The following is a 25625-nucleotide window of genomic DNA, read 5'->3' as shown; positions in this document are numbered from 1 at the left end:
CGTACGTGTGGGTAAAAACCTCTCACATCCATTTCACTTGACAATACATTTTCTTCACTGAAAGGTTTTCTATTCTTCTAATGTGAATTGTAATCCTTTTATTCGCTTTTTCTTTTCTAATGTTTTCAATGCGTTATGTAAAGCACTTTGAATGTCCTCTATGCATGAAATGTGCTAACTGTCCTCACCGCTCCATGTCTTTTATATCATCTTTGTGCTCCTCAAAAAAGAAGAAATCTCCTTTATAAAGTGAATAACAAAAGCCTGTTGCTTGATTAAAGATTAAGATTAAATATTCTTCCTTTCATTTCATTGGGAATTTCTTTATAATTATATGTTTGGATGTACTTGTTTCACATCTGCCTTGATAATCTGTAAAGTTATTTTCTGAACTCCTGAACTGGTGACATTTTGAGGATTTAATGTAAAATCTTCAATATTAAAAATGACTCCACAGCATTTTTTTCCCCCAGATAACAGAGTATTTTAACGCATTGCTTTAAATCCTATTTAAAAACATTTTGCAAACTTGTTTGGAGAAGAACAAGCCAAAAGAAAGTTGTGCATACTTGAAATTTTAATCCCTCTGTTACATGGTAATCCTGGAGGATTACGACTGGATGGGTTTGAATCCCATGTTACACACTGTCTCACCTCCTGTGTTTCCCTGGACTCTTCAGTGTAATCTCCTTTAAGAGAGCATAAAGAAGTGTATGTGGAAGGGTGCTTCTCACACCGCTGGGAAAATCAAGCATGTAACTGCGCTGTATGTAGTGTGTCTAAGAGGAATATGAATAGAAATCACAGACAGAACAGTCTGTCTGCAGCACAAACCGTCCAGCAGCATGCTAAAAGCTACACTGTGGAGAGGTTCAACTTAAGGACACAAAGCTCTATTGTATCAATTCTTCCCTCGTTGCCCGTTATGCTTTTACTGTTCAGACATAAATCAGAGAGCGGATGAAAGAACAAAAAATAAAAAGGAGTTTCCCCCCTTGCAAGCAGTGGAGCAAAAAGATCCCAAAGCAGGATTCTGCATCCACAACAACCATCGGACATATGTGCAAAGAAGATATTCATGTTCCCCAGAGGATATCTTATCATGTTTTGGTCCTGTTCCGAACCTGCGTCAGATGCAAATGTGCAATCAATACCTGAGGGTAGAGATTTGTGTTTGAATTTGCATTTATGTGATAAATAATTCAAAAGATAAGCTGAAGAAAAGGTTAACGAGTTAACCTCATGCCCAGTGAAAATTTATTCAAATGTCCACATGGTACTTTTTATTTGCTAAAAGAGACAACCTGAGCAAAAATAAGCGGCCATGACTGAGAATGTCCACCTTGAATCTCAGGGTAGCCGAGACTTTCTCAAAACCATGGATTCTGGGACTGGCCATGTCAGGATGCACAGAGATCTTCTGTATTATCATTCTTTTTTAGGATTGATCTTCACTTTGAAGGCATTTGGGTGAATTACTCCAATATTTCAATTTGCCATTGTGTTATACAGAGTAATTTTACAGTGTTTGAGCAGAGTTGTAGGGTGAGCTGGTGTGCTCATGCTGCAGCGAGTCTGGAGTGGTGAGTAGAGAGAGAGGCGGGGACAATAAAGATATGCATATTGTAGAGGAGGCAATGGTGGAGAGTCGCATTTGAAGCCAGGGAGGGATTAATTTTACAGAAAAAACTTCTAGTATGGAGTTTAATCAATGACAAGAGAGGGACTTGATGGTGTCAGGTAGGAGGCTGTTAAAATGAATCAGGAATCTCAAAAAGTTATGGCACATTTTCCATTATGTTAGTGGATATTTATGCTTCCGGGATGATGAACTCTTAATTTTAGACAATCATCATGGTATTGATCAGGTGACTATCAGTCATGGTGCTGTAATAACTGGTGTAGCCTCCTAAGACGCGAGCTTTGGTGGGGCTTGCATTTCAGATTCTTCTAGTTATTTAGGAAAAGGAGTTACCAATAAATATAATAATCAGATAATATCTAATATCTGATTATTATATTTATATTTTATTTTTTATATTGTTCTTCTTCTTCTTCTTCTTGTTCTTATCATTATTATTATTATTATTATTATTATTATTATTATTATTATTATTATTATTATTATTGTTATTATTATTAATACTATTATTACTCCACTAAGGAAGCGGAGCATCTGCCGAGTTATGTGAGGATCGGCATTGGTTTGTCTGTCCGTCTGTCTGTCTGTTAGCAACATTACTCAAAAACAGACTAACAGATTTGGATGAAATTTTCAGGGAAGGTCAGAAATGACACAAGGACCAACTGATTTGATTTTGGCAGTGATGCAGCTTATAGCTTGGCTCCATGGATTTGTTAAAGATTTCTGTATCATTGCGAGATAGCGGCATGGCGTCACCGTAACTATGACTACAAGTGAACACTATGTCAGCTGCCTGCTCATGATCACATTGTGATCCTACTACAAATCCACCATTGATTTAACTGTGGGAGTGTTTCTGAGTTTCATCAATTCCTGCTACATATTTAGGTCACACGATTTGGTATCCGTACATAACGTACACATGCATAACACACACCTGTGTTCAGCACAAGGTCATTTTGTTTGTGGGTACATTTATATTAAATGGCCACATTCCATAGTGTCGTGGTTTCTGCCACAAATTTTTTCAAGATTTCAGCCATCGGAAATGATACGACTGAGCAGCCAGAGTATTGCACTCTCTGAGTGCTTTCCTTGCTATTATTGTTATTATTATTATTATTATTTTTTATTTTTTTTTTTTTTAATGAACAATACGCTTTTTTTGAAAAAAAAAATAAAAGATGTCCACATATGTGGATGCCAGGTCTTCGAAGGTTAAATATTCTCCTAAGAAGAATCCTTAATCACTTTGGTGGTGCTGTTGCCAAAAAACTTCCTGTTAGGGCAAAATGTTCTTCTGGACTGACACTTAAATGAAAGGGAAAGAATACTGAAATTTTGTTTTTACACTTGCTGTTTCTTTCTATTTACAGGCCTCTACTGTTTTAAGGCACTGTGCTTTTGTTTGCGTCTGCAGTCAAACCAAAATGTTCCAGGTTTTCCCAAGAACAAGCTCAAGTTGAAGGCAATCAAATTTGCCAGGGACATTCTCAATCCCCAGAGGGTGAACCCTTTCTATTTCTAAAAGCTTTATTGTACTGCCACATTCACTACAGAGACACAACATGAGCAAAGAGCCATTAGATTGTCTGATTCAAATCATGCTGTCATGCTGATAAGCCCTTAAAAGCAATATATCCAGAGCTTCAGAACAAATATAATAATTTTATCAACATTACTGTTGTAGCTCCAAGTACTGAACAGTCAGTTTGTCATTTATTCTCTTTAAAAGCTATAATGATGGGTCATGACTCACAAACTACGAGTGGCCCCGTCCTCAGCTCTTTCTCCCCACATTTTGTCTGCCTTTTGATTTCATACTTAAAGGCAAAAATGCCTCAAAAATAATCCAAAGAATAAGCCAAACAAAAAACAGTTGCATATCTGTGGATGTAACAAACACTGAAGCCTCAAGGGGCCACCAGCAGGGAACCAGACTCGCTTCTGCTGTGATCTGTACATCACACTGTGCCACAAATTTGGATCCCAGGGCATGTGGCCTACATACTATTTGTATTTGCTCTAAACTAACATTGTCGTGTTGCCATGACAAACTTTAAATCACAACTTAGGCAGATGGAGCAGCGACTGAACAATGTCATATTATGTTATTTTTTAAAAAACAGATTTTCCTGTTTAGAGGATAAATAATATCATCAAGCACAATTTGAAGAAGATTATTAACTTTATTTCAAGGTAACTTGTCTTGATTTGTCAGTTCACTATCCAGTCTCTTTAACAGCTGATAAGAAAAAGTGCATCGTTGGCAAACTAATTCACACACGAGACAAAAACAACTGTGATAAACTGACTTAAATTAAAAATGTAGCTGAAGTAAACACAGGCTTCTGCAGCATTATAAACACAGACTCCTCTTGGTTTTAAAATTATAATTAAGTTTTTCCAGATAATTGAAAATTTTGCACGCTTGTAATTGCTATTGTTGTTTGTCTCATAATGACATCAGATAATCCAGCAGAAAGGGCTGAAAAATCAGTGGAGACAAAGAGAAACGAGGACAGCGGGAGCCGATATAAAGTTGCTGATGCACACAGAAGTTAACTGAGCGATGCGTTCAGTGCAAATCAGCCGTCAAACTACATCAAACCCTCATGCAGAGGGACTCTGCACGGCTGCCCTGCGCATTAGTGTGACCCAGCTGCTTTTAAACACTTACTGGTTTGCACATTCATAACTAGACCTGCTCAGACTGAAGTGACTCACTGTGGCTGTTCAACTGGATTCAGATGTGTCTCTCTCTGGATATGACTCAGGCTTGCTTCTACTATTCTCACATACATACTGTAAAGAGGCTGTGAAGCACATTCTGAATGCATTTGCTATTTATTGATGTGTGGTATATTACGGGGAAAAAATTGTTACATGGGGAGAAATATTGCCATAAATCTAACTTAATTTAAGCATCCCTGGTTAGACTTTTTTATTCTGGCTTAAAGAAATGGCTCTAAATGAAGAAAGTCACTTAATTTTACTGCAGACATGAACCTTCTAAACAAACAAACAAAAAAAATGTATATATACTACCAGTCAAAAGTTTTAGAACACCCGAATTTTTCCAGTTTTTTATTGGAAAATATAAAAATGAAATAAAAGCATAGATCAAACAAACAAATGAAATTTAAAAAAAAAATCAATTTAGAAACTAAAATGTATTCTAAACTTTTGACTCATCAAAGTAGCCACCTTTGGCAGATACAGCAGCTGAACACACTTGTGGCATTCTTTTCGCAATGGAAATCAAATATTCTTCAGAAAGTTCTTCTCTGTTGCAGAAGTTCCCATAAATGTGTGGCACTTGTAGGTTGCTTTGCTTTCGCTCTTCTGTTCAGTTCATCCCAAACCAAATCCATGGGGTTTAAGTCTGGAGACTGTGCTGGACACTCCATGTTCTCAAAGTTTACCATCTTGTTCTTTTTTCCTAAGGTAGTTCAGGCAGAGCTTGGACTTATGTTTTGGGTCAATATCTTGCTGTAGGATGAACTCCTGACCAACTAGGAACATACCAGAGGGTACTGCATGGTGCTGCCGAATGCTGTTGTAGCCGTTTTGGTTCAGGGTTCCTCTCACTCTGTACAAGTCACCAACCCTGGATCCAGCAAAACAGCCCCAGACCATCATGCTTCCTCCTCCATGTCTGACAGTTGATGTCACACACTTAGGAACCATGCAGTGTGTACAAAAATCCTGCATGATGAACCAAAGGTTTCAAATTTTGACTCATCAGTCCATAATGCTGTCTTTCAGTCTTCAGTAATCCATTGGTGGTGTTTCATGGCCCAGGCAAGCCTCTTTTTCTTATACTGACGTCTTAGTAATGGCTTTCTTGCTGCAACTCCACCTGTCAAACCTGCAACTCCAAGTCTTCTCTTCACAGTTCAAACTGAGACTTCTTACTACGACCACTATTGAGCTGTGCTTGAAGTTGTTGTTCTGTGAACTGCCTATCACCAAGCTGCTGGCTCTCAAAAACTTGTCTGCTGATTCTGTTTTGGGTCTTCCAGACCTCTTGCTGTCAGAGTTTCCTCCAGGTTCTGAGCCTTTTGATGGTGAAGCAAACTGTACTCACTGACACCTTGACTTTCTTCACAATTTCTCTGCAGGAAAGATCTACATTTTTAAGTGCTATGATGGTTTGTCTCTCCTATATTGTTAATTGCCTTTTCCTCATCTTTTTAATAGTAACACACTACTTTCTGCGGTACAATACTGTTCAAATAATGCTCTGAAGGTGCCATAGTGTGTTCCAACACTATTTTTATGCAGACAGAGGGAGTTGTAAGTAATCAAGAAAAGTTAGGACACCTGTAGGACTTTCAAGGCTTGATCAACCTTCATTGCTGCAGAACAGCTTTAAGTTGTTAACCCATTTCTTGTTCCCTGAAAAAAAGGCCTTTTTTTGTAATTCTGAAATGTACATTATTTTTCAGTTTAGAGTAACCTTACCTTTTTTAAACCTCTGTCAGTTCACCATTTACTTTTATTTCAAGCTATTCATTGGATGTGAACTATTTGAATTTCAATAACAAACTGGAAAACTTGGGGCATTCTAAAACTTTTAACCGGCAGTGTATATTTTATTCAAGTTTTATTAAATGATAATAATGTCCAAACATAGTTGGATGTTACTCAAACAAGAGACAACAGTGCATTTGTAAGGGATTATTTTCAGCAGTGAATTAACACACTTTTGGGGCTCTAATGGCTATTGACAGTAAAAAGGCAGTGTATGTGGGACTGAGTCAAAGCCTTGTCGATGTGCTTTTAAAAATATTTTAGATAAGAGAGTAGCTCCATAGCACTGAGAAATAAATCATATCAGACACAGGAAACACACAAAATAATCTATAGTTGAATCCATGCATGGTTGGTCTACAGGGGAATTTGCTCACAAAAGGGAAAATAAACATCACGGTCATACTTAAATTTGTTTTCTTACCTTTTACATCCCGTGAAAAATAGGACTGAATTTATTGCCATGTCTGATTTTAGTAACAGGTTTTGTGCATTTTATTTGTTAAATCGAAGGAAATCCGATCAAATCACCCCATCACTCTTATTCCCTTTGTTTCCTGCCCCAAATGTCGACCATCCATTCGGGTGAGCAGTCGCACAGTTGGGAATGACTCAGGGCTCAGCTAATAGCTCCCATCAATAATTCAGGCTCTAATCTGTGTCTGGAGAGCCGTCAGAAATGTGTTATATATGGGCTCGTCTCAGTGATGCACTGGCTTGAGTCTACAGTTACTCCCCGAGTCTGAAGGAGAGAGATTTCTCCCTCGTCGACATCAACGCTGTGCTGACAGAACGAAACAGATGTTCACAGAAAGTGAAGGAAAGAAGAAGTATCAAAGTATCCTGCTAATGTGAAAATACTACATTCATTTGAATCTCACTGGGGTTTAAGCGGAAGGAGCTTGTTACAGAGTCTCCTATACAATGATGCAAAAACATCTGAAAACAGTCATTATTTAACAAAAATAACAGAAAACAAAACAACAATGTGAACACAAACTGAAATATTATTCTCAGTGTAAGAATTCAGACACATTCAATTTGAAAGAAGGAAAAAATAAAATGGATATCCTCTTGTATATTGTATATGCAGTTTTGCTATCTATTTTCATCATTTATTGTATACAAAGAGGAAAACCAAAAAGAACCAAGTGAAAATAACAGTTTGGAGCTTCTGCTGTGTATTACCCAACTGAAAAATCTGAATAATCAAAGCAATTCAAACACATTAAAAACCAAATTGTTCATGAATATTGTCCTGTTCATCAGTTTACGATGCAGTGGTCTCAAACAAGCAGAGATATTAAAAGGACTGTTTTCACGGTGTAAAAGATATAAATGTAAATAGTCCACGCTCATGTAGTTCTTCTTTAAAACTTTTTTTTCAGCTTCAAAAGTGCTTTATAATGTGTGTTGTCATTCACGCACCACTGGTAACAGAGCTGCCATGCAGGGAACCATCTGCCACTGGGAGCTACTGGAGGTTCAGAGAACTGGGGGACGCTTCGGCACATAGAGGAGGCTGGTGGTCGAACCAGCAAACCTGCAATTAGTGGATAACCTGCTCCACCACCTGAGCCACAGTGAAAACTCTGACTGTTTAATTTATACTTAACTGTGATTATATTTATTTGCACCTCTTCATTTAAACAGAGCTCTGCTGCGCAACATTCCAGATAAAGTACACTTCTTTGTAATCTCATTATAAAACTGGTCCTTATTCACAGTCCATTCCTAGAAGCAAAATATCAAAACTTTTCACCCAAATCAAAAGCACATTCTTAACAATACTGTTAATGACACAGACAGGGATTCAGTGAGCTAATGCTAGTGATGTTACATTTCTTGACCTTCATGCTGCAGCTCTATGGTGGTTTTTCAAATTCCTGAACAAGTTAGTTGTGTTGCTTTGCGGCAAAGACAAAAGTGGCACGCTTGCATATGACTTGTTCTTGCTAAACATCCCTTTCCCTGAATCCAAAATACTTCAAAACAACGGATGACGGTCACGTTCTGCTCCAGACATCTGATTTCATCCATCTGCTCTCTGTTGTGTTTTGCTCTTCTACTCTGAACTGTGGATAAAAAAATTCTAGGGAGACTTTTGCTCAAGCTGCCGCTGCAGGGGTTTGAGCACAGCGGCATGACGGCTCCCCAAAAGCCAAGCCAAAACATTTCAATCAGTAGCTGGTGACTGACTGTTAGTTTATGAAGCGAAGCCCCAAATTTTCAGTCTTCCAGTCGAGCATGTTTATTTAATTGCGGGAAGATAAACTCATACAATGACCTGGATTGCTGAGAGTCTACACAGATACACCAGATTGAAATGACTCATCTCAGTAGATGCAGAATCCCCAGCGTTCCCTCAAACAAAGGTAACAGCACTACAATGTCCTCAATGGAGCAAATATGGAAGCATTTTGTTCAGTACCAACTAAGTAATATGATTTGATTCCCATCCTAAGTGTTAAACCTTGTTTGCAATCAAAGACAGTTTTGATTAAGATCCCATTTATTATTGGAATTTTTTGGATGAAATCAGTATGAAATATTTTATTATAGATAGATCAATAGATCGATAGATAGATAAATATTTTATTAATCCCGAAGGAAATTCAAGCTAAAGTAGAAGTTTGAAATGTAGAACTCATTACTCAGCATCTTGGGTAAGATGTTGTAGACATGTGATGTAGGATGTAATTTTAGTGTACAATTCAAAGGATGCAGCTCTGACAGTTTGGCATCCATCAGCACCTCATCAGATAATCTCTCAGACCACACTGCGTCTTACTCAACACTTCCCCTCCCCAGAAACACTTCCGCTTAGATTTGGCTTTGACTAATGGAGCCCAACACAAGCTGGCAGATGATTCACAGGGATGTTGAGAAAGCAATAACAAGCTCCTGCATCCAAACACACACACAGCGGCAACCGAGACATTTCCTCTCAGGTTTGGCTGATTACCAGAGGACGGCCGTACTCTCCTCTCCACCAGCTCATTTCAATAACGACGTTAGCGGTGTCCTGATGACTGAGGAGACTAATGTGAAATGAACAATCCTGAAGACACTAATACAGCTGCAGAGAGCAGTGTCACATTTCTCACTGTCGTGTTTTTCTGTTTGCATAAGAACATTCCAACTCTTATTAGAGGAGGCCCAATGAAAGGAAACCAAAATGACAACCAGTAAAAATCACATTATTGCATCATCTACCTGCCAAGCGAGCCTTGAAAAAAATAGCATCCAGCAGTGCGTAATCGAAATGGAAATGTCATTATTTCCTTCTATTGCTCTTTAAACAAGCTCATGGCTTTAACACGATGCTTGATTTGTTCCTAAGTGGAACATTTTGACTGTGGAGGGGATGATGGAAAGGGAGCTGGAGGTTTGTTCCGCCGCTGTCGCAAAAGGGAAAACAGCACTTTAGAGCTGAGGAGAGCTTAAGACTTTCCCTCAGCTCTGGCAGGAAGCATAAAGTAGCTTTAAAGGGAAAAAGACGGGAAGTGCTGCACAGGGTCTAGAAATAAAGTAAGAAAAGACCAAATCAAGTGCTCTACAAGGACCGAGGCAGTGGTCAGTAAAGATGAAAAAATAATGACTGTCCCACTTCTTATTGATGCAAGGCCTTAGTGTTGATCTACAGTCCAAAAGCTCTCTGGTTTGAAATAGCTTAACTGATGGGCAAGACTGTTAATTTATCAATGGTAAGAAGAGACTGAGAAAATGTGTGACATAGAGCTAAAACTAACAATTACTTTGGTATTCTGATCAATTTGTCAGTTTTTCAGTATAGATAAATATAAAATATCAGAAAGCTATAAAAATTAATAAATTACCATCTAAGTCTTTTTTGTTTGACAATTGAGTATTTTAAATAACATCAACCGAAGGAAATAAGTAAACCCTCCTATTTCAGAGGTTAGAGGCAGCAAATATTTTATAATTATATTTGATATTTCAATGTGATTATCAGAATGCTGTCACATGACCAATAATTTGAGCTCTATTGTTACATAAATTTACTAAATGAGAAAGACAGTGGGGTAGATATTTGCCTACTTTATCATTTTTAAGGAGCCCCACTGGTGAAGATCAAGTTTGTTTGTTTTTTTACTTTGTTAACATATCCGTATGGTGTTTTTTTATTTGCTGGAAGACACATCATGAACAAAATAAACAGTCAACACCATGGCTGAGCATTTAAACCTTGAAGCTGCAGCGTGCTGATGACAGTCTTAAAAACATGGATTCAGGCCTCCAGGGTTCCATATTTAATAAATCTAAAGAACCAATCCTGTCTACTTGCAATGTGGGATTTCTAGACCAATATTCTTCAGAATGGGTTTCCGGCTTAAACATGTATGGCTGAATTTCTCCAGCGTTGTGTAGCAAGTAGTTTTACAAGGTCTGAGCAGAATCATTTCTATATATTCACTGCTTTCAAGGATTGTAGAGGAACTTAAAAATGTCCTGCTTCTTAATGATAGAAGACCTCAGTGTTGGTCTGCAGTCCAAAGGTATTCAAGACACTTTGATGTAAAGTAGGTTTAAGACTAAAACTAAGAAAATACGCACAACATTTCCCTGACTGTCCCAGTTCCCTGAAACAACTGATTTCTGTAAGAAGGACTCGAGACAAAATTTTCTGGGAAAATCCATATGATGTGACGTGTATGATCAATACTCAGTGTCTCGCCTCAATAGCGCTCTTTTTCTTCCATTTATGCCCTCAACAATGAACAATTGATGGCTTCCCAGCACCGTTCAGATTTCAACAAAAACTCCAAGTGAGCACAAAAAACAAACAAAAAAGTTTTATATAATGAAGACTGTCTGGCCAACTACAAGAATTAAAGGGTTATAAGATCCCTTTGAGTTACAGTCTGCTTTATCTTTGTAATTTCTCTGAAGAGAGTGTGATGGGAAATGACAGATATTTAGTCAAAACACTGCTAGTGGCATGTAAAAAGGCCATAACAAGAAACTGGGGGGGAAAAGAACCACCAACAAAGGACCAATAGATGAAAATTATTGAGGAGATCTATAAAATGGAAAAACTGACTCACAAACTGAGACTACAGGAAGAACAAATGGACAAAAAAATGGACTAAATAGACAGAACAACACAGCGTAAAAAACATGACATTGATCAAACTACAGTGTTACATAGCCGGACCTACCTCTGACTTCACTGTAGCACCCTGCCAGTAGTGGAGAATCAAACATACTCTATAGCCTCATATATAGTTTACAGTCAAGCTATAAAACAGAGTTTATAGCAGAGTATTATTACTTACCACATCTATCAGCATGATGCTAATCAGTCATGTGTATGTCACGTTCCCACTCACTCCTACTTATGGAGTGTAAGATTTGGACTAAATATAAAAGATGGAAAAGTGGAGCAGGGACAAAAGTGCCATACACCTGCATTTCTTTCTACCAGCCAGCAGGGGGCAACTCATCTGATTGCAAAAAGAAACTTGACAGTATAGAAACCTATGAGAAAATGACCCTACTTTTCACTTGGTTTGTTACCTCAACAAACATTTTCCTAATGAGTCTATGGTCTCAACTGCTAGGTTTAGGTCTCCTTCAATACAGGACGATGCTCATTTTGTAAATTAAGGTCCCACTGAGAGGAAAATAGTCTTTGAAAAGGCAGAGTATCTTTAAGGGCAGGGCTACTGTGGCACTGACAGTTCGCTATGAGCACAGTGTCTTCCAGTTCCTAGTCATATTCACTCCTCACTTTTTACATCTGAACTAGATGACAATATCCAAATTGCAAACTCGAGGCTACAAAATGATGGTTTACTGTGGTCATGTTCATCTTTCATATACAGTCTGTTGTGCGAGCATGTGCAACAGGATGATGACTGGAGCAGCCACTCGTGTCAAGTGTTTTCTGAATGTTACACAGAGAGCCATCAAAATTCAGGCAACTAAAAATCTGGACAGGACTTGGGGATAAGCCTGGTAATGGATAAAAAAACAATTAAAGCAATGTTGACATCTTAGTTAGCAGCTGCTAACCAGACCAACAAAGCTTTCTGACTGGTTGCTTCTTACCTGCAGCCCTTCGATGGCCAGCCGCAGCATGCTGGGGGTCAGCTTGGACGCCTGTTTGAAGGTGAAGTTACTCCAGTCGATGATGAGGATGAAGCCGTTGACCTGCAGCTCAGGATCTTCTATCATAGATTCCAACGACAGCAGGATCGCCCTCAGTATGTCCACAAACGTGTACCTGAGAAAAATGTGGAAGGGTTTTTTATTTACCAGCACAGTTAATACAGAACTTGGACAATGATGAGTTGTGATGATTAGTCGGTTGACAGAAATGAATTTGAGCTAAGACAATGTGTGAATAATGGCTAGGTGAATGAAGGACATTTTAGAGGTGTTTGACATATATTTAATTGTTTACGTCACTTTTTAAGAAACGATTCTTCGGACATTCTCAACCTACAGCTTCTCAGAAAAGAGAATTTGCTGTCGTGGGTTTCGGTTTGACTTTTGATTGGACTAAGGAGAATTTTTGAAAACATTGGTTTGGAATAAACAATGAATCACTCAAAAAAAAAGCTACCCTAAGTTTAATCAGCTAAGAAAATAATCACTAGTTGCAGCACTAGATCAGGGTCAGAATTTGTCCTCATATCATAAATCTCATGAAAAGAGCTAAAAATAGTATCATTCAGCCAGGCAGACAAGACTTAGTCACTGGAATTTATCCGTATCCTTCCCATTCAGTTTAGTTTCATCTTGATTTAATTATGCCTTTGGAATCCATTGTTTAACAAGATGATGTGTAGGAGCTAAACTGTATCTGCTGGATGGTATTTTGGTGTGTTTAATTGCTTTCAGTGGTGACCGTGTGGTTCCTTCTGCTACTGGTCAGGTGGTTTGCTGCTTCAGTGTGTCCCTGTGGGTTTTCATCCAGATGATGCCTCAGATACTTCGCTGTCCTATTCAACAGTCAGGGTTTTTTTCTGTTTGCTGCTGCCCTCATTATCTTGTCTCCCTTTTCATCTTCCTCTGCTATCTGATTCTTTATCAAGCAACTGCTCGCCTCCCTCCAGAGATAATAAGCTATTTTTTTTTCTAAATTAGCTTAACTGGCAGCTAAACAGACAAGCTTCTGCACAAGAGTCTACCTCAGCTCATCTAACACACGATAGAATAGGTCTATTTCTGAAATCTGTTGGGTAGAAAAATAACAAGAATTACATGAAACAACCAAACAGATTCCACTGATAAGAGAGGAGAGATCGATCTCTAAATTTACATCATCTTACAGCTGATTGGAATAAACTTGCAGACTTTCTACAGCTCGCAGCACTGTTTCCTATTACATAATGATTTTGTTGTATGAAGTGGAGTCTGTTGCTGCATGTGTTAGGCTGCATCACCAGCAGTCATGACAGAGCTAAACAGCTCCCTGATGGTTTATACTGGCCTCATTTTTTTTTCTGGTATATACCAGATTCATACAATGTATAATCAAACCCAATAACACGAGGAACAGAAGGTCAACATGTCTATAAACTCTGAGTCACCTAAACTCTAAACAGGCCTCATTACTTATTAAACCAATCATGTCCAGGCCCCACTTACACCTTTAACCTTTGTCTGGATACTAACCCTGCAGGCAATGCACAGTCTATGCAGACATTTATGAGAAAATAAAGCACTGGATAGAGTGACTGTAGATACAGAATTCACTGTTCATTCAAACAAGAAGGAAAAAGGTTGTCTGCAGGTATATTTCTAAGAAATTCTCAATGAATTTCAAAATGTGATTCTAAGTTAAAAACCCATTAAATCACAACTAAAAGATAATGAAGATTAGGAACAAGCCATTATTCAGGGTAACTAATCTCCCCTGTATTGCTGCAAGAGTAACCTGCATTAATTCCAGTCCATTTTAGATCCAAACCTGTTTTTCATTTACAGCCTGACACTTGTAATTACCTGCAGAAGTAGCTTTTTACCATCAATCAGCAACAGGTTCTAGTTTAAATCAGTGGTTCCCAACCAAAAGGCCAGGAGCTGAGGGATCGTGAGATGAAATATTACAGGAGAGAAAGAAAACAAAACATGTAGGCAACATGTGATGAGGGTGTGTTAGTTATAAATGCTACATTTCAGTCGATCATAAGTTAAAAACAGTAAGAATCTGCAGCCACGCCAGCAGCTCTTTCAGGCCATACTTAAGCACTTATCAGTCTCCAAGTTCCTGGTTGACATCCCTTACAGTTACATTTCTGACTCAGACAGTCAGTAGAACATCACCAACCCTGACTTCAAAATCAAAGATTTTAGCTCAGCACATTATTACCATTGAAAGCTGGAGTATAGTACTGTTTAATAGCACCTACGTTTTTTTGTACACACAGTAGTATCCAATGTTTATCTGTGTACATGTTGCTACAGTTCTGTTGCAGTTGTTGTCAACTAGTATTCCAAACAATGGAAGTGTGGAACTTAGTTTTCCAACTAGTTATACTGACTGTAAACTCGGTTGTGACTCATTCCCAAGTCTGACTTCTGAGACAAATGGAACATGGCGTAGTAACACGCTAGCTATTGTTACTAAACTTCCATTATAGATGAGACTGATGGGAATCTTATTTCACACATTTACATCATGAAAATGACCACAAACAATGAAGGTGTTGGGTTGAAATGTCTGAGCTACACCTGCATGGATATAACTGGACATTACAAGTCACACAGATGTAATTAACTTCCGATACCGAACAGAAAATTCAAGTGCAACTGAGATGCTTTAAGGCAGGTATTTAGTCATAAACTAAAGTAGTGGAAGTTTGAACCAGTACAATTGGTGTCCCTTGTAATGTTTTATCGTCTTGTTCTTGTCTTTTGAAACTCTGGCTTTATGGGCTGGTATAAATATAGTTTATTGCTGTTATCGGTATTATTTCAAGGCTAAAATGTCTATATGGGTCATGAATCTGATGACAGTTCTCCTGAGGAAAAGTGTGTGACTTTCATGACTATCAGTGCAGTAGATCTGTAAAGTATTTCCACTCCACCCTCTTGGTATCTTGAATATCTGTGAAAATTTCCATGCCAATCAAAGCGGTGGATCGACTGACCAAGTGGACAGATGCTGCCACCAGTGCTAATACTCATGTCCCATTTATGTGTAATGTGGGATTTGTGAACAAGTAAAATATATAGCCTGAAGTGTATGAAACCAAAGTCAACTGTCAACACCCTTCTAGTCTGGAGATGTGTTTTGTGGTTTGGGTTATAGACCACAACTCAGTCTCTGTTAGGAAAAAGATTAACACTACATCATACCACAAACAGCACCTCAAAGACAAACTGGAATTATGACTGTGAGCCAATGAGCATAACATCATTGTTCCATCTCATTGATTCTCTTCTGCAGCCCTGAGATCAGTTCAACAGTCACATATAAGTGATGTGTTCAGGAGGCTATTTGCCTAATGTATTGTTTCCCTATTGGAATTGGTTATAATTTTCCCATAACTTGTTACAGGTTGAAGATGAGTTGGTACACTGAGAGCTCCAGTAGTTTTCTGATACAGTGACAGTGTGGTGCTGAACGGACAGCTCCATCAGCCACTTCTAATTCTGGATTCTCAAACACTGATCTCTGTTCCTCCAATTACACCAGCTCTGTCTCCACCAGCTCCAACCTTCATTACCTGCTCTGGTCCCAGTTGGCAGCGAACAGAACCAGTATTTTCCTGCCATATCTGTCCAGGTTGGAGAGCACCCCGGGGAAACCGTCCTTCAGGGCCTGCTTAATGCCGGGGTCGGTGGCTTTCAAGTTCTTGAACATGTCCAGATTTTGCTGTCTGTACTCAAAGTACTGTGCCAGCAGCCGGAACGCCTCGAAGTGGTTGAATTTCCTCGCCCGGAGGAATCTGAGGATAAACGCGTCGTCTGTCCTGAGGAAGCCGATATCCGGCCGGGTGATGATCATGTCCCGGACCTCCTGGATGTCCTGGTGTAAAGTCTCCGGGTTTTCCTTCAGCTCCACCTTGGCCTTCTCCAGGGTCTCTGGAGAGAGGCCAGCCTGTAAGTGAGTCATCTTTTGCAACAGCTGTCCCTCCACAGGGGACCACACAGCAGTCCTAAAGAAAAAAAGAAACTGGGGGGAAAATGCAACCTCCAGCAGCAACAGGGTAGACAAGTGGACTGATTGTTTTCTCTCTGCTCTCCTGATCAGTAGCTGACTTCAGATGAAGGCCTGCTGATCTGTACACGTAATCCACCCTGAACTGGCACAGACGCTGCTGCTGTGATGCTCCTCTTGTGCATTGTCAACATATGGGTCGCTCACTTTTACGCACGGAAACATTTCTATTCCACCTGCATGCATTCAACTTTAGGACTATTTTTTCCACCATGTATGTGATAAATCAGGTATTCCGGGCTTCAGGCGGCACATCCAACCTGCTGATCTGGGCGGCCTGAGCTCAGAGCCGACAGACAGCCGCTTCCCTCCATGTCAAAGCCTCTCCTCTCTTTCTCTGTCTTTCCGTGGCACAATGACGACGACAGCATCACGGTCTCCCCGGCGTCGCTCACGGCGGCCAGGCAATGCGGCACGACCCTGCAGCACCTGCTATATCATCATCATCATCATCATCATCATCCCTCCGCCTTCACAACGCATCTCCATCCGCCGAGCGACTGATGCTGCTGCTGCTGCTGGTGGTGCCGCCGACGGCTCCGTCACCGTCAATCGAGACAGATTTGGCCGCTTGTTTCCGCGTCTACATCCCAGTTTTAATCACTACCACTGCTCATCCTCCTCCTCCTCCTCATCATCATCATCATCCACAAACTGGGTGTGAATTCAGTTCTGGAATAGTGTGTTCCCACCAAAGCGCCAAAAGGAGGGTATCCAGAAGCACAGGTGTCCCGCGAGGTTTTGTTCCCCCCTCCTGCCGCTGGTTTCTGGGTTTTTTGGAGAGGGGTGGGGTGGATGCTGGGGATGGGATTACCTCCTCCTCCTCCTCCTCCTCCTCCTCCTGCTACTGCTGCTGCCGTCTGTTCGCTGGGAAAGTGACAACAAGAGAGTCTGTGCTCCGGTCGGTGTGTGGACACCACCGGCTGGGGGAAGGGAGGTGGTGGGAGGAGGGGGTGGAGTAAAAGATGAGAAGGAGACACATGCAAAAAGAAAGAAAGAAAGAAAGAAGGGGGGTGCAGAGGGGAGGGGAGGGCAAGGCAGGAAGATGGAGAGGTGGAGGAGAGCTGGGAAAGCAGACACAGGGAGAAAGGATGCTGATGATGGAGAGAGGAATGATGGCAGCTAAGGGTGGAGGGCCACCTGACACCTGAAAATGAGGAGGGATTCTGTGTTTTTTAAAATTAGTGTCCCCTAAATGACAGCTTTCTTTCACTACTTTGCCGTAAAGAACCCTATTTGCAAGATTTTAGCTAATAAATCATGTTAATGCTCTATCTTTCAATTGCCTTTTTGTTGAGCTACTAAGATGGAAAAAATTTGATGTTTGGAGTTTTTACTTTTTCTCACCGTTCTCTTTTTTCACCTGCAAGTAAAGAAACATGAATTAAGCATCTTAATAAGGCATCTTTCACTTTCCCCTCCATTGCTGTGGTGATTTGCAGACTCCTTTTAACAGTACCTACTTATTAGAAACACAAGGTCAGGTCAACTCAGTCCTTTTCAGTAAAAAAAGAAAAAAAAGATTGCCATCACCAATTTATCTAACAAATTTAACACTGAGATGTTATTTATAATGTGAATCTACCTGAGTAATTTAGTTATTATGGTTAAAACTCTAAAGATTCCAATAAAATACAACTTTAACTGCCTATATTCAATGTTAACGCTAACAGTCTGTTGTATTACTACTAGGAGAGTAAAAGACTACTGGCTGCAGGTTGTAACAGTAATCACAAACCCACCACCAAAAACTCTATATGAAATATCTAAGCTTTAGCACATTGATTCATTTGCTCGAATGCTGTTGCAAAGTCTTGTTCACAGATACTTCTGTTTAAAAAATACTGAATCTCTTCATCAAATTTCAATTAGATTTAATATGTTTGATGGTAAAAGGGGAAATTTCAAAGATATTTTGTCTACTACATCAAATTAAATATTAAAACCCATGCATGGATTATTAAAATCTCCCAAATTCTCAAAAAACTGCAAAAGTTATTACCCCCATGTTCTCATAATTAGTGAATAGTGGAGTGCAGTGGAGCGCATTTAAATAATGCATACTTCATTATTTTTAAGTTTCTTTTTTGTGTTTTTTTTACCCTTACACAGCTATATTGTAAAGGGAATCTCCACCTTTACCTCAGTGTTTTTCAAGTTGAAATTCTGTAAAAAATAATGCATTGGTATAAACAACCTAGATGTCTGGAGACACATATTAAAGTGTTGATCTAAAAATCAATAAATCATTCCTGACATGGTGGTTTCACTGACAACAAAATATTGACTGAACCTGCTTGTTGTTAAAAGTTGTGTTTCTGGGTTCTGCCCCGTCATCAACATGAGAAAAGACTGAAAATGAATTAGGCGTCACACCATTCTGTCACTATGACGAGGAGAAAGTGAGTTATCAGCGTGAAAATCATTGCATAAAGTAGCTGTATAAGCACCAACAGCTGGTTGCTCTAAAACAGTAAAATTATGGTGTGAGAAAAAAAAAGATGCTACTGTATGAGTTAGTTATTACTTCCTGATCTCTGTCTTTTTTTTCTGCCGCCAACAAAAAATCTATGGGGATTTTTTTTGGTTTGTTTTTCTTAACTATCAGGTGCCTCATTAACATCATTTAAATTGTCTGCTGCAGGAGCAAATTAAGCCTATTTTAGTTCATTTTCAGCATATATTTTGGCTTCCATGTTGGGGGATCTTTGACTTGGTGATGCTTTTACGTGATAGCAAAGCCGACCTGTGGATGGAACTGAAGAAATAAAGAAACAAAAGATCAGAGGAGGGCTGACTCTTGGTTAGATGTTAATATGGACAATCAGAAAATTGCATTTTCTGTCCACCATCCCCCTAAATATGCTGATTTAGATCATAATTCCTACGTGGTTTCACAAGTGAGATGCAGACGAGCACCTACAATAGCAAGCAAGAAGACATGGAGGGTTTATGAATGAATGGATGAATGTGAAGGAGGGGAGTTAGGGGGTAGGAGGTGACACCTGCTCAGTGGTGGCCAGACAGCTGCACTTTGACATGCTGAATTAATTTCCATTGTATCTGCCCACTTATCTCTCTGCTGCTTTACTGTGTCGCTGTGTACGGCTGAGTGCTCGGCTCAGCTGCCTCCAACGCTGCCGGCCAGATCAGCAGAGTCATGACAAAGTTGTAACAAATAGAAGACGTGGAGGGAATACAGAGTGTGAATGGACTGTTGCGTTTTTAGGCTATGTCAAAATAGAATGAAATATCCCAAACACAGAGGCAATTGTAAAAAAAAAAATAAATAAAAATAAAAAATGTTATTGTGTTTTGCAGCAGCTGACAACCATGGACATTAGTTGTGCTCCGAAATGTGTGTTATTATTATTACCTACAAGGATGTTTATGATTGTTAAAAAGAAGTAGAGAGGCAGACAAAAAAGAAAGAAACAAAAACAAAAAACAAATATACACTACATTTCAAAAGTTCGCCGAGGCAATTTAATGCTTTTCATGAAAACTCACACTTTTATTCATGTGCTAACATAATTGTACAAGAGTTTTCTAATCATCAATTAGCCTTTCAACACCATTAGCTAACACAATGTAGCATTAGAACACAGGAGTGATGGTTGCTGGAAATGTTCCTCTGTACCTCTATGGAGATATTCCATTAAAAATTTCCAGCAGGAATAGTCATTTACCACATTAACAATGTCTAGACTGTATTTCTGATTCATTTATTGTTATCTTCGTTGAAAAAATCTGCTATTCTTTCAAACATAAGGACATTTCTAAGTGACCCCAAACTTCTGAATGGTAGTGTAGTTGTTGAAAAATACAAAATAGTTGCCAAATTACCAAAATAATATTGCCATATAAACTCATTTTTCATTCAGTGACCACAGCTGCAGAAGCATTGTGCCTGTGTGGTTATGGCAACAGTTAAAACAACCTGGTCAGATGGTCACACTCCTCCAAGCATCAATAAGTCAATAGAGAATAAAGAACCCAGGAGTCCTCATATGAATGTGTGTATTGAGCCTGCAGCCTGTTTTGTCCTTCTGTTTCATCTTACTGGTTTAGAACATGCGGAATATTTGAAATGGTCAAGGCCAACAGATCTACATCTTCCCACTGTACAGTTATTGTATTAAAATATCAAATAAAGCATCATTTTGCATTTATGTGCACACAAAGTGAAGTCTTTGACCTTGGATTGTTAAAGTTGTGTGTTTGCTTTCTCATCCTCCTCCTTTCATCTCAGTTCAGTTTGGCTCACAAAAAGCTGCCACGAAGGGAGGAAAAGCATTTCAGAATACCCTTTTCATTTAGGGATTTCAGCTGTTAAATGACATTTTTTTTCTATACAGAAAGCCTATTCCCTGCTGAATTAAACACAGATGAAATGACCTCCCACTCACAACAAAACAGGTCCAATGTTATGATGCTCCAGTGCAGCAGCAGAGTTCTCAAATATGGGGCTGCTTTCTTGTTTCTTTTTTCGTGGATTTAAAATGTTTAGTGGTATTTTTTCCAACAGAATCAATCTATACTTTGGTGCCGCTGGACTAAATTGGATGCTGCTGTATTGCTTACCACATGACAGGTATTGCATTGCCGTCCATCCATCTTCTGTCTGAAGCACTGGGCAGTGGGTGCAGACTAATGTTAGGAAAACCCCCTGTCAGTGGGGGTGGGTGAAGGGGTGGGTCCTTAATGGAGGGGGGCTGGAGAGACAGTAACAGGCTCCCAGAGGACCCGGGGGGTGTCTCAGTAATTGCCCTCAGCTCTGATGGGCTGCTGTAGGAGTGAATTAAATGAATTGTGGACATGCAGTAAAAATTACCTCTGGTTTTCAAAGGTGCAGCTGTCTTTTTCTGAAGCACTCACTTGATTCCTCTTTTGGTCTCTGAGGGCCAAATGGCTGATTAGGAAATGACAGCAGGATTAAAAAAGTTCAGGCCAGGATTTCCAGTTGATTCAGGGACGCCGAGGTTCTGCTGACTCCGTAGGTAGAAATATACAGTCCTGTTTTTAACCTTTTGATGCGCAACATGGCTCAAAAATGACACAAATCCAATGGAAAATGGGTATCTCCAGACCCACACTGCGCATCAAAGGGTTACACCTACAAATGTGACACAGATATTCACTGATCCCAGTCACAAATACAGCTGTTAAAACAAAATACATAATTAATACTCAAAAGATGATTGATTGCCATCATGTCAAAGGATTTTGGATGTAAATCATATAATTTATCCTGCTTATATAGACAGGTAGGTGAAATTTGTGAATACATGAGAGGGCTATGAGCAATGTTTTTCACAAAAAAGGGGTTGCATAAAACTAGTCACAGCTTTTCATTTTTTATTCTTAAACATTTCTATTAAACATAGAATATGATGAATGAAGTGGAAGGATTTCACTTTTGCATTTGCCAGGAAAACACCGCTGATCAATGATACAGTCCTGTTTACCTGAGTGTGAATGAAACAGTAAAAACAGTACACATGATTAGAAATATATGCATACACAAAATACGAGACAGTGAAAAGAAATCTAACTTAACCTGCAGCCTTTTGTTTCCAGGGAAGCAGGATATAGAACCAAACACAGAAGCACCATGACGCCCTCTGCTGGTCAATGTGGCACAACTCCGATTTCTAGAAAGCTACTGACAAGAAGAGAAAAAGATTTTATTAAGTCAAAAAATATTTACAAAATCATCCATGAACTGTAATCTATAGCATCACTGATGATTCAGTATTAAAGACTGAATTAATACCCAGAAACTGACCCACTATTGGATCCTTTAAGACATGAAAGTTGCAACGTGAGGCCTCCATACTGAACTTGTTTATCCAGTACATCCCACAGATGCTGTATTGTACTGAGATGTGGGGAAATTAGAAGCTCAATCAGCGGCGTTGGCTCTTTCTCGTGTTCTTCAAACTGTTTTTGAACAATGTTTGCATTGCGGCAGGGAGTATTATCCAGCTGGAAGACAACCCTGCCATCAGGGGACACTGCTGCCATGAAAGGGTGTGTGCTGTCTGAAGCAAAAGGAGTTCACATTATATGTACTGCAGCCTCTTATCTGAGGTCATGCCAAGTGAAAGGTGGAGCTTATACACTGTGTGTGAACTTTAGGTAGGTGGTATGTGCCATAGAAATATTTAAATAAAATGCAGGATTTAAGGTTTCCCAGCAGAATGTTGCTCAGAGCATCACACTGCCTCTACCAGCTTCCTGCCATCTCTTCTCCAGGTAAACAACGCACACACACACCCAGCTGTACACTTAATGTTACAAAACAGTATAATACATCAGACCAGGGCACCTTCTTCCACTGAGCCATGGTCCCGTTCTGACACCTGCCCGTTATAGGTGTTTTCAGTGATGGACAGGTTTCAACATGGACATTCTGAGCTTCATACACATCAAGCTGTGATGCATTTTTCCATCATTGCAGCATTAAAGTTTTCAGCAATTTGTGCTACAGCAGCAGCTCATCAGTGGGATTGGACCACATAAGCCAGAATTCAATCCTATTGTGCATGAATGAGTGTTGGGCGACCTTGTGACAGGTTCACTGGTTGTGCTAGCCTGGATAACTTTATGTAGAGACTAACCACTGCATACCACCAACACCCCACTAACCTGCTCTTCTTTTGTCTGTTTGGTACTTGTCTCCCACATCCTCACATTACCCATTTTTTCTGCTTGAAAAAACATGAACATCAAGAACTGACTGTTCACATGCTGTCTGATGTATCCCAGCTCTTGACAGGTGTCACTTGAACAAGATAATCAGTGTTATTCAGTCCACCTGTGAGTGTTTAAATGCTGTGGCAGAGCAGTGAATAATTTCTATGATAGAATAAAAGCAAAACAATACTGCAGTCGCCCTGTGATAGACTGATGACCTGTCCAGGGTGTCCCCAGGTTCTTCCAAAGTCAGCTGGGATAGACTCCCTTCCACAGGCCTAATGAGGATTAAGCGGTGTATAGATGATGGGTGGATGCAGTCTTGGGGTTTATAGTAACTGAGTAAGTTTACAGTCTGATAATGGAAGTGACAGAAAAAAATGAGTGGCGTTTTGGATCCACAGACTGACTCCACTGAAGCACTAGAAACTCCGATTTGAGTTCCTTCCTATATAGTAGCTGTTATTGATGGAGACTGTTTTTCGTCCAGTGGGTTTCCCCACTTGCAGATGTCAGTAGCACCTTAAATGTCACTTCTCAAAGCTTAGGCTGATGTAAAGGTGTTATTTTTCTGTTGATATCTACTTTTTTGGTACTTCTGATTTTATTTTTTTTTTGTGTGTGCTTTTAACGAATTTTGCTATTTATTTCCATTTCCCTATTTAGTTTTAATAAGGAAATCAAGCCAACTGAGAAATCATCTGATAATTCTGTACTGACTTTGAGAACTGTTTACTTGCTGCCTTTGTATTTTACATACATTTTGCAAGTGAAAATAAATGCAGTAATCATTCATTTTATAGCAAACAAAATGTCACATGCCAAACTAACCTTAATTATGCTTAGCTTTTTGACCGTATAAGGAAAAAAAAACTAATGTGAGCTTTTCCAGAAGCAGTCAGCTCTCGAATCTCCACAGCAGCAACATACAGTATGAGACTGAAAGCCTCCTAAACTGCAATACTACTGCTGGACCAACAGCAGATGGCATCGTTGATGCAGTTATTAAACCTAACTGTAAAACTTAGCCTGTGACCTCAACAGGAATTGAATTAAGTCTGATAACATCTGTGACTGCAACTGTTGATGTGATTATAACAACTTACAGATTGGGTTAATCTGTTTTCATCACACTGTTTAGATCACATCTCCTCTAGAGCTGTTTCCCGCTATGTACACAGAGTACAATAATTTCATTCAGAAATATTTTGAGGGAAAGTCATGGGCAAAATAACAGAGACACTTAATAAAAAAACCTGTGGTATTGTGTTTGTGGCAGCATGCAGAGACATACAGAGGCCACGCCAACGTTTAACCACACATAAACTATAAAATGCAATCACTAAAAAGAAGGAAAATTTACCTTTATTTTAATTTTCAAGCTTTTCTCTTTGCCTTTTAGATTTTCTTTTTTTTTCATTCAGATTTGGAGTTGAAGCTGTGGTACCACATTTAAAAACAAACAAAAAAAACAAACAGAAGGCCTTGAACACTGTCTAACAATTTGTGCTTTAACACAGAATTCCAGCTGTAAAGCGATTGGTTTCACAGAAGGAACAAAGATGGGAACAGGGAGGATCTCTGGTAACCTGGTTTCTCTCTGCACCTCCACTGATCCCCAGATCCAGTTGCCTCTCCACTGGGGGTCGGACCACGAGGTCAGTACAGTGCTGATCAGGTGGAATAAAATGGATTGTGACCCCCATAGTGATCAAAGACTAGTGAACATGCCACACCCCTCTGCCCCTCTGCTCCTGTACATGCCTCTCTGAGGGCAAACCCACTGACCCTGCAAACAGAGCAGACAGCGATGGAGGGGGGCTGGGAGATCCTGGGCGAGTCCTGGAAAAGAGGGAAGAATCGATGGATGGATGGATGGATGGATGGATGGATGGACTGGGGAAGGAACAGAGGGATTAAGCATTAACAGCCAGCTTAACCTCTTCTCTTCAGAGAATTACTGCTTGTTGCAGGTCTCTGCAATATGGCAGGTCTGTTCAAGGCAGAGAGAGTTAACAGGGATGGAAGAGATGATTTGTTGCACGTCAGCATGTTTGGTCAGAGAGATGCTTTTCATCAACTTTGTTGGCTGTTTTCAGGATATTGTATTGTTTTGTAAATACTCTACCAGGCAAAAGTTTGGGGACACCTTCTCATTCAATGCTTTTTGTTTATTTGTATTATTTTCTACATTGTACATTAATACTGAAGATTAACACTTTTTTGTTTACAATATAATTCCAGATGTATTCTTTTATAGTTTTGATGTCTTCAGTATTAATCTACAATGTAATAAAATAATTAAATAAAAACCACTGAATGAAAGGCATGTCCAAATTTTTGCCTGGTAGTGTATGATAACTTAAATTTTACTTCTCTCGTTTTAACTTACGCAAAATCATGACTTTAAAATCACGACAGTAAATGAAAAGGCAAGGAGAAAACACCACATACTTTACCTAAGAACACATACATTTAAGGTGAAATCTCAAACATAACTGCAGGATCTGTGCCTCTTTGAAAGTCTGTATCTTACTGCTTCAGTCT

General features: G+C 39.5%; 1 protein-coding gene across 1 annotated transcript in view; it reads right to left on the bottom strand.

Moving 5' to 3' along the window:
- clvs2 (clavesin 2) overlaps nucleotides 1-16274 on the bottom strand; it is a 67209-nt gene extending 50935 nt beyond the window's left edge. The window contains exons 1-2 of the mRNA XM_023279991.3: nucleotides 15886-16274; nucleotides 12257-12431 (exon numbers count right to left, since the gene is read on the bottom strand). Of these exons, the coding sequence (XP_023135759.2) occupies nucleotides 12257-12431; nucleotides 15886-16274 (564 nt within the window). The remainder of the gene's footprint in view (nucleotides 1-12256; nucleotides 12432-15885) is intronic.
- Between the last annotated feature and the right edge of the window lie 9351 nt (nucleotides 16275-25625).

The sequence above is a fragment of the Amphiprion ocellaris genome, chromosome 12 (genome assembly GCF_022539595.1).
Source record: "Amphiprion ocellaris isolate individual 3 ecotype Okinawa chromosome 12, ASM2253959v1, whole genome shotgun sequence".
Classification (NCBI taxonomy): domain Eukaryota; kingdom Metazoa; phylum Chordata; class Actinopteri; family Pomacentridae; genus Amphiprion; species Amphiprion ocellaris.
Note: the sequence above shows the minus strand (reverse complement) of the source record. Positions and strands in the feature narration are given on the sequence as shown.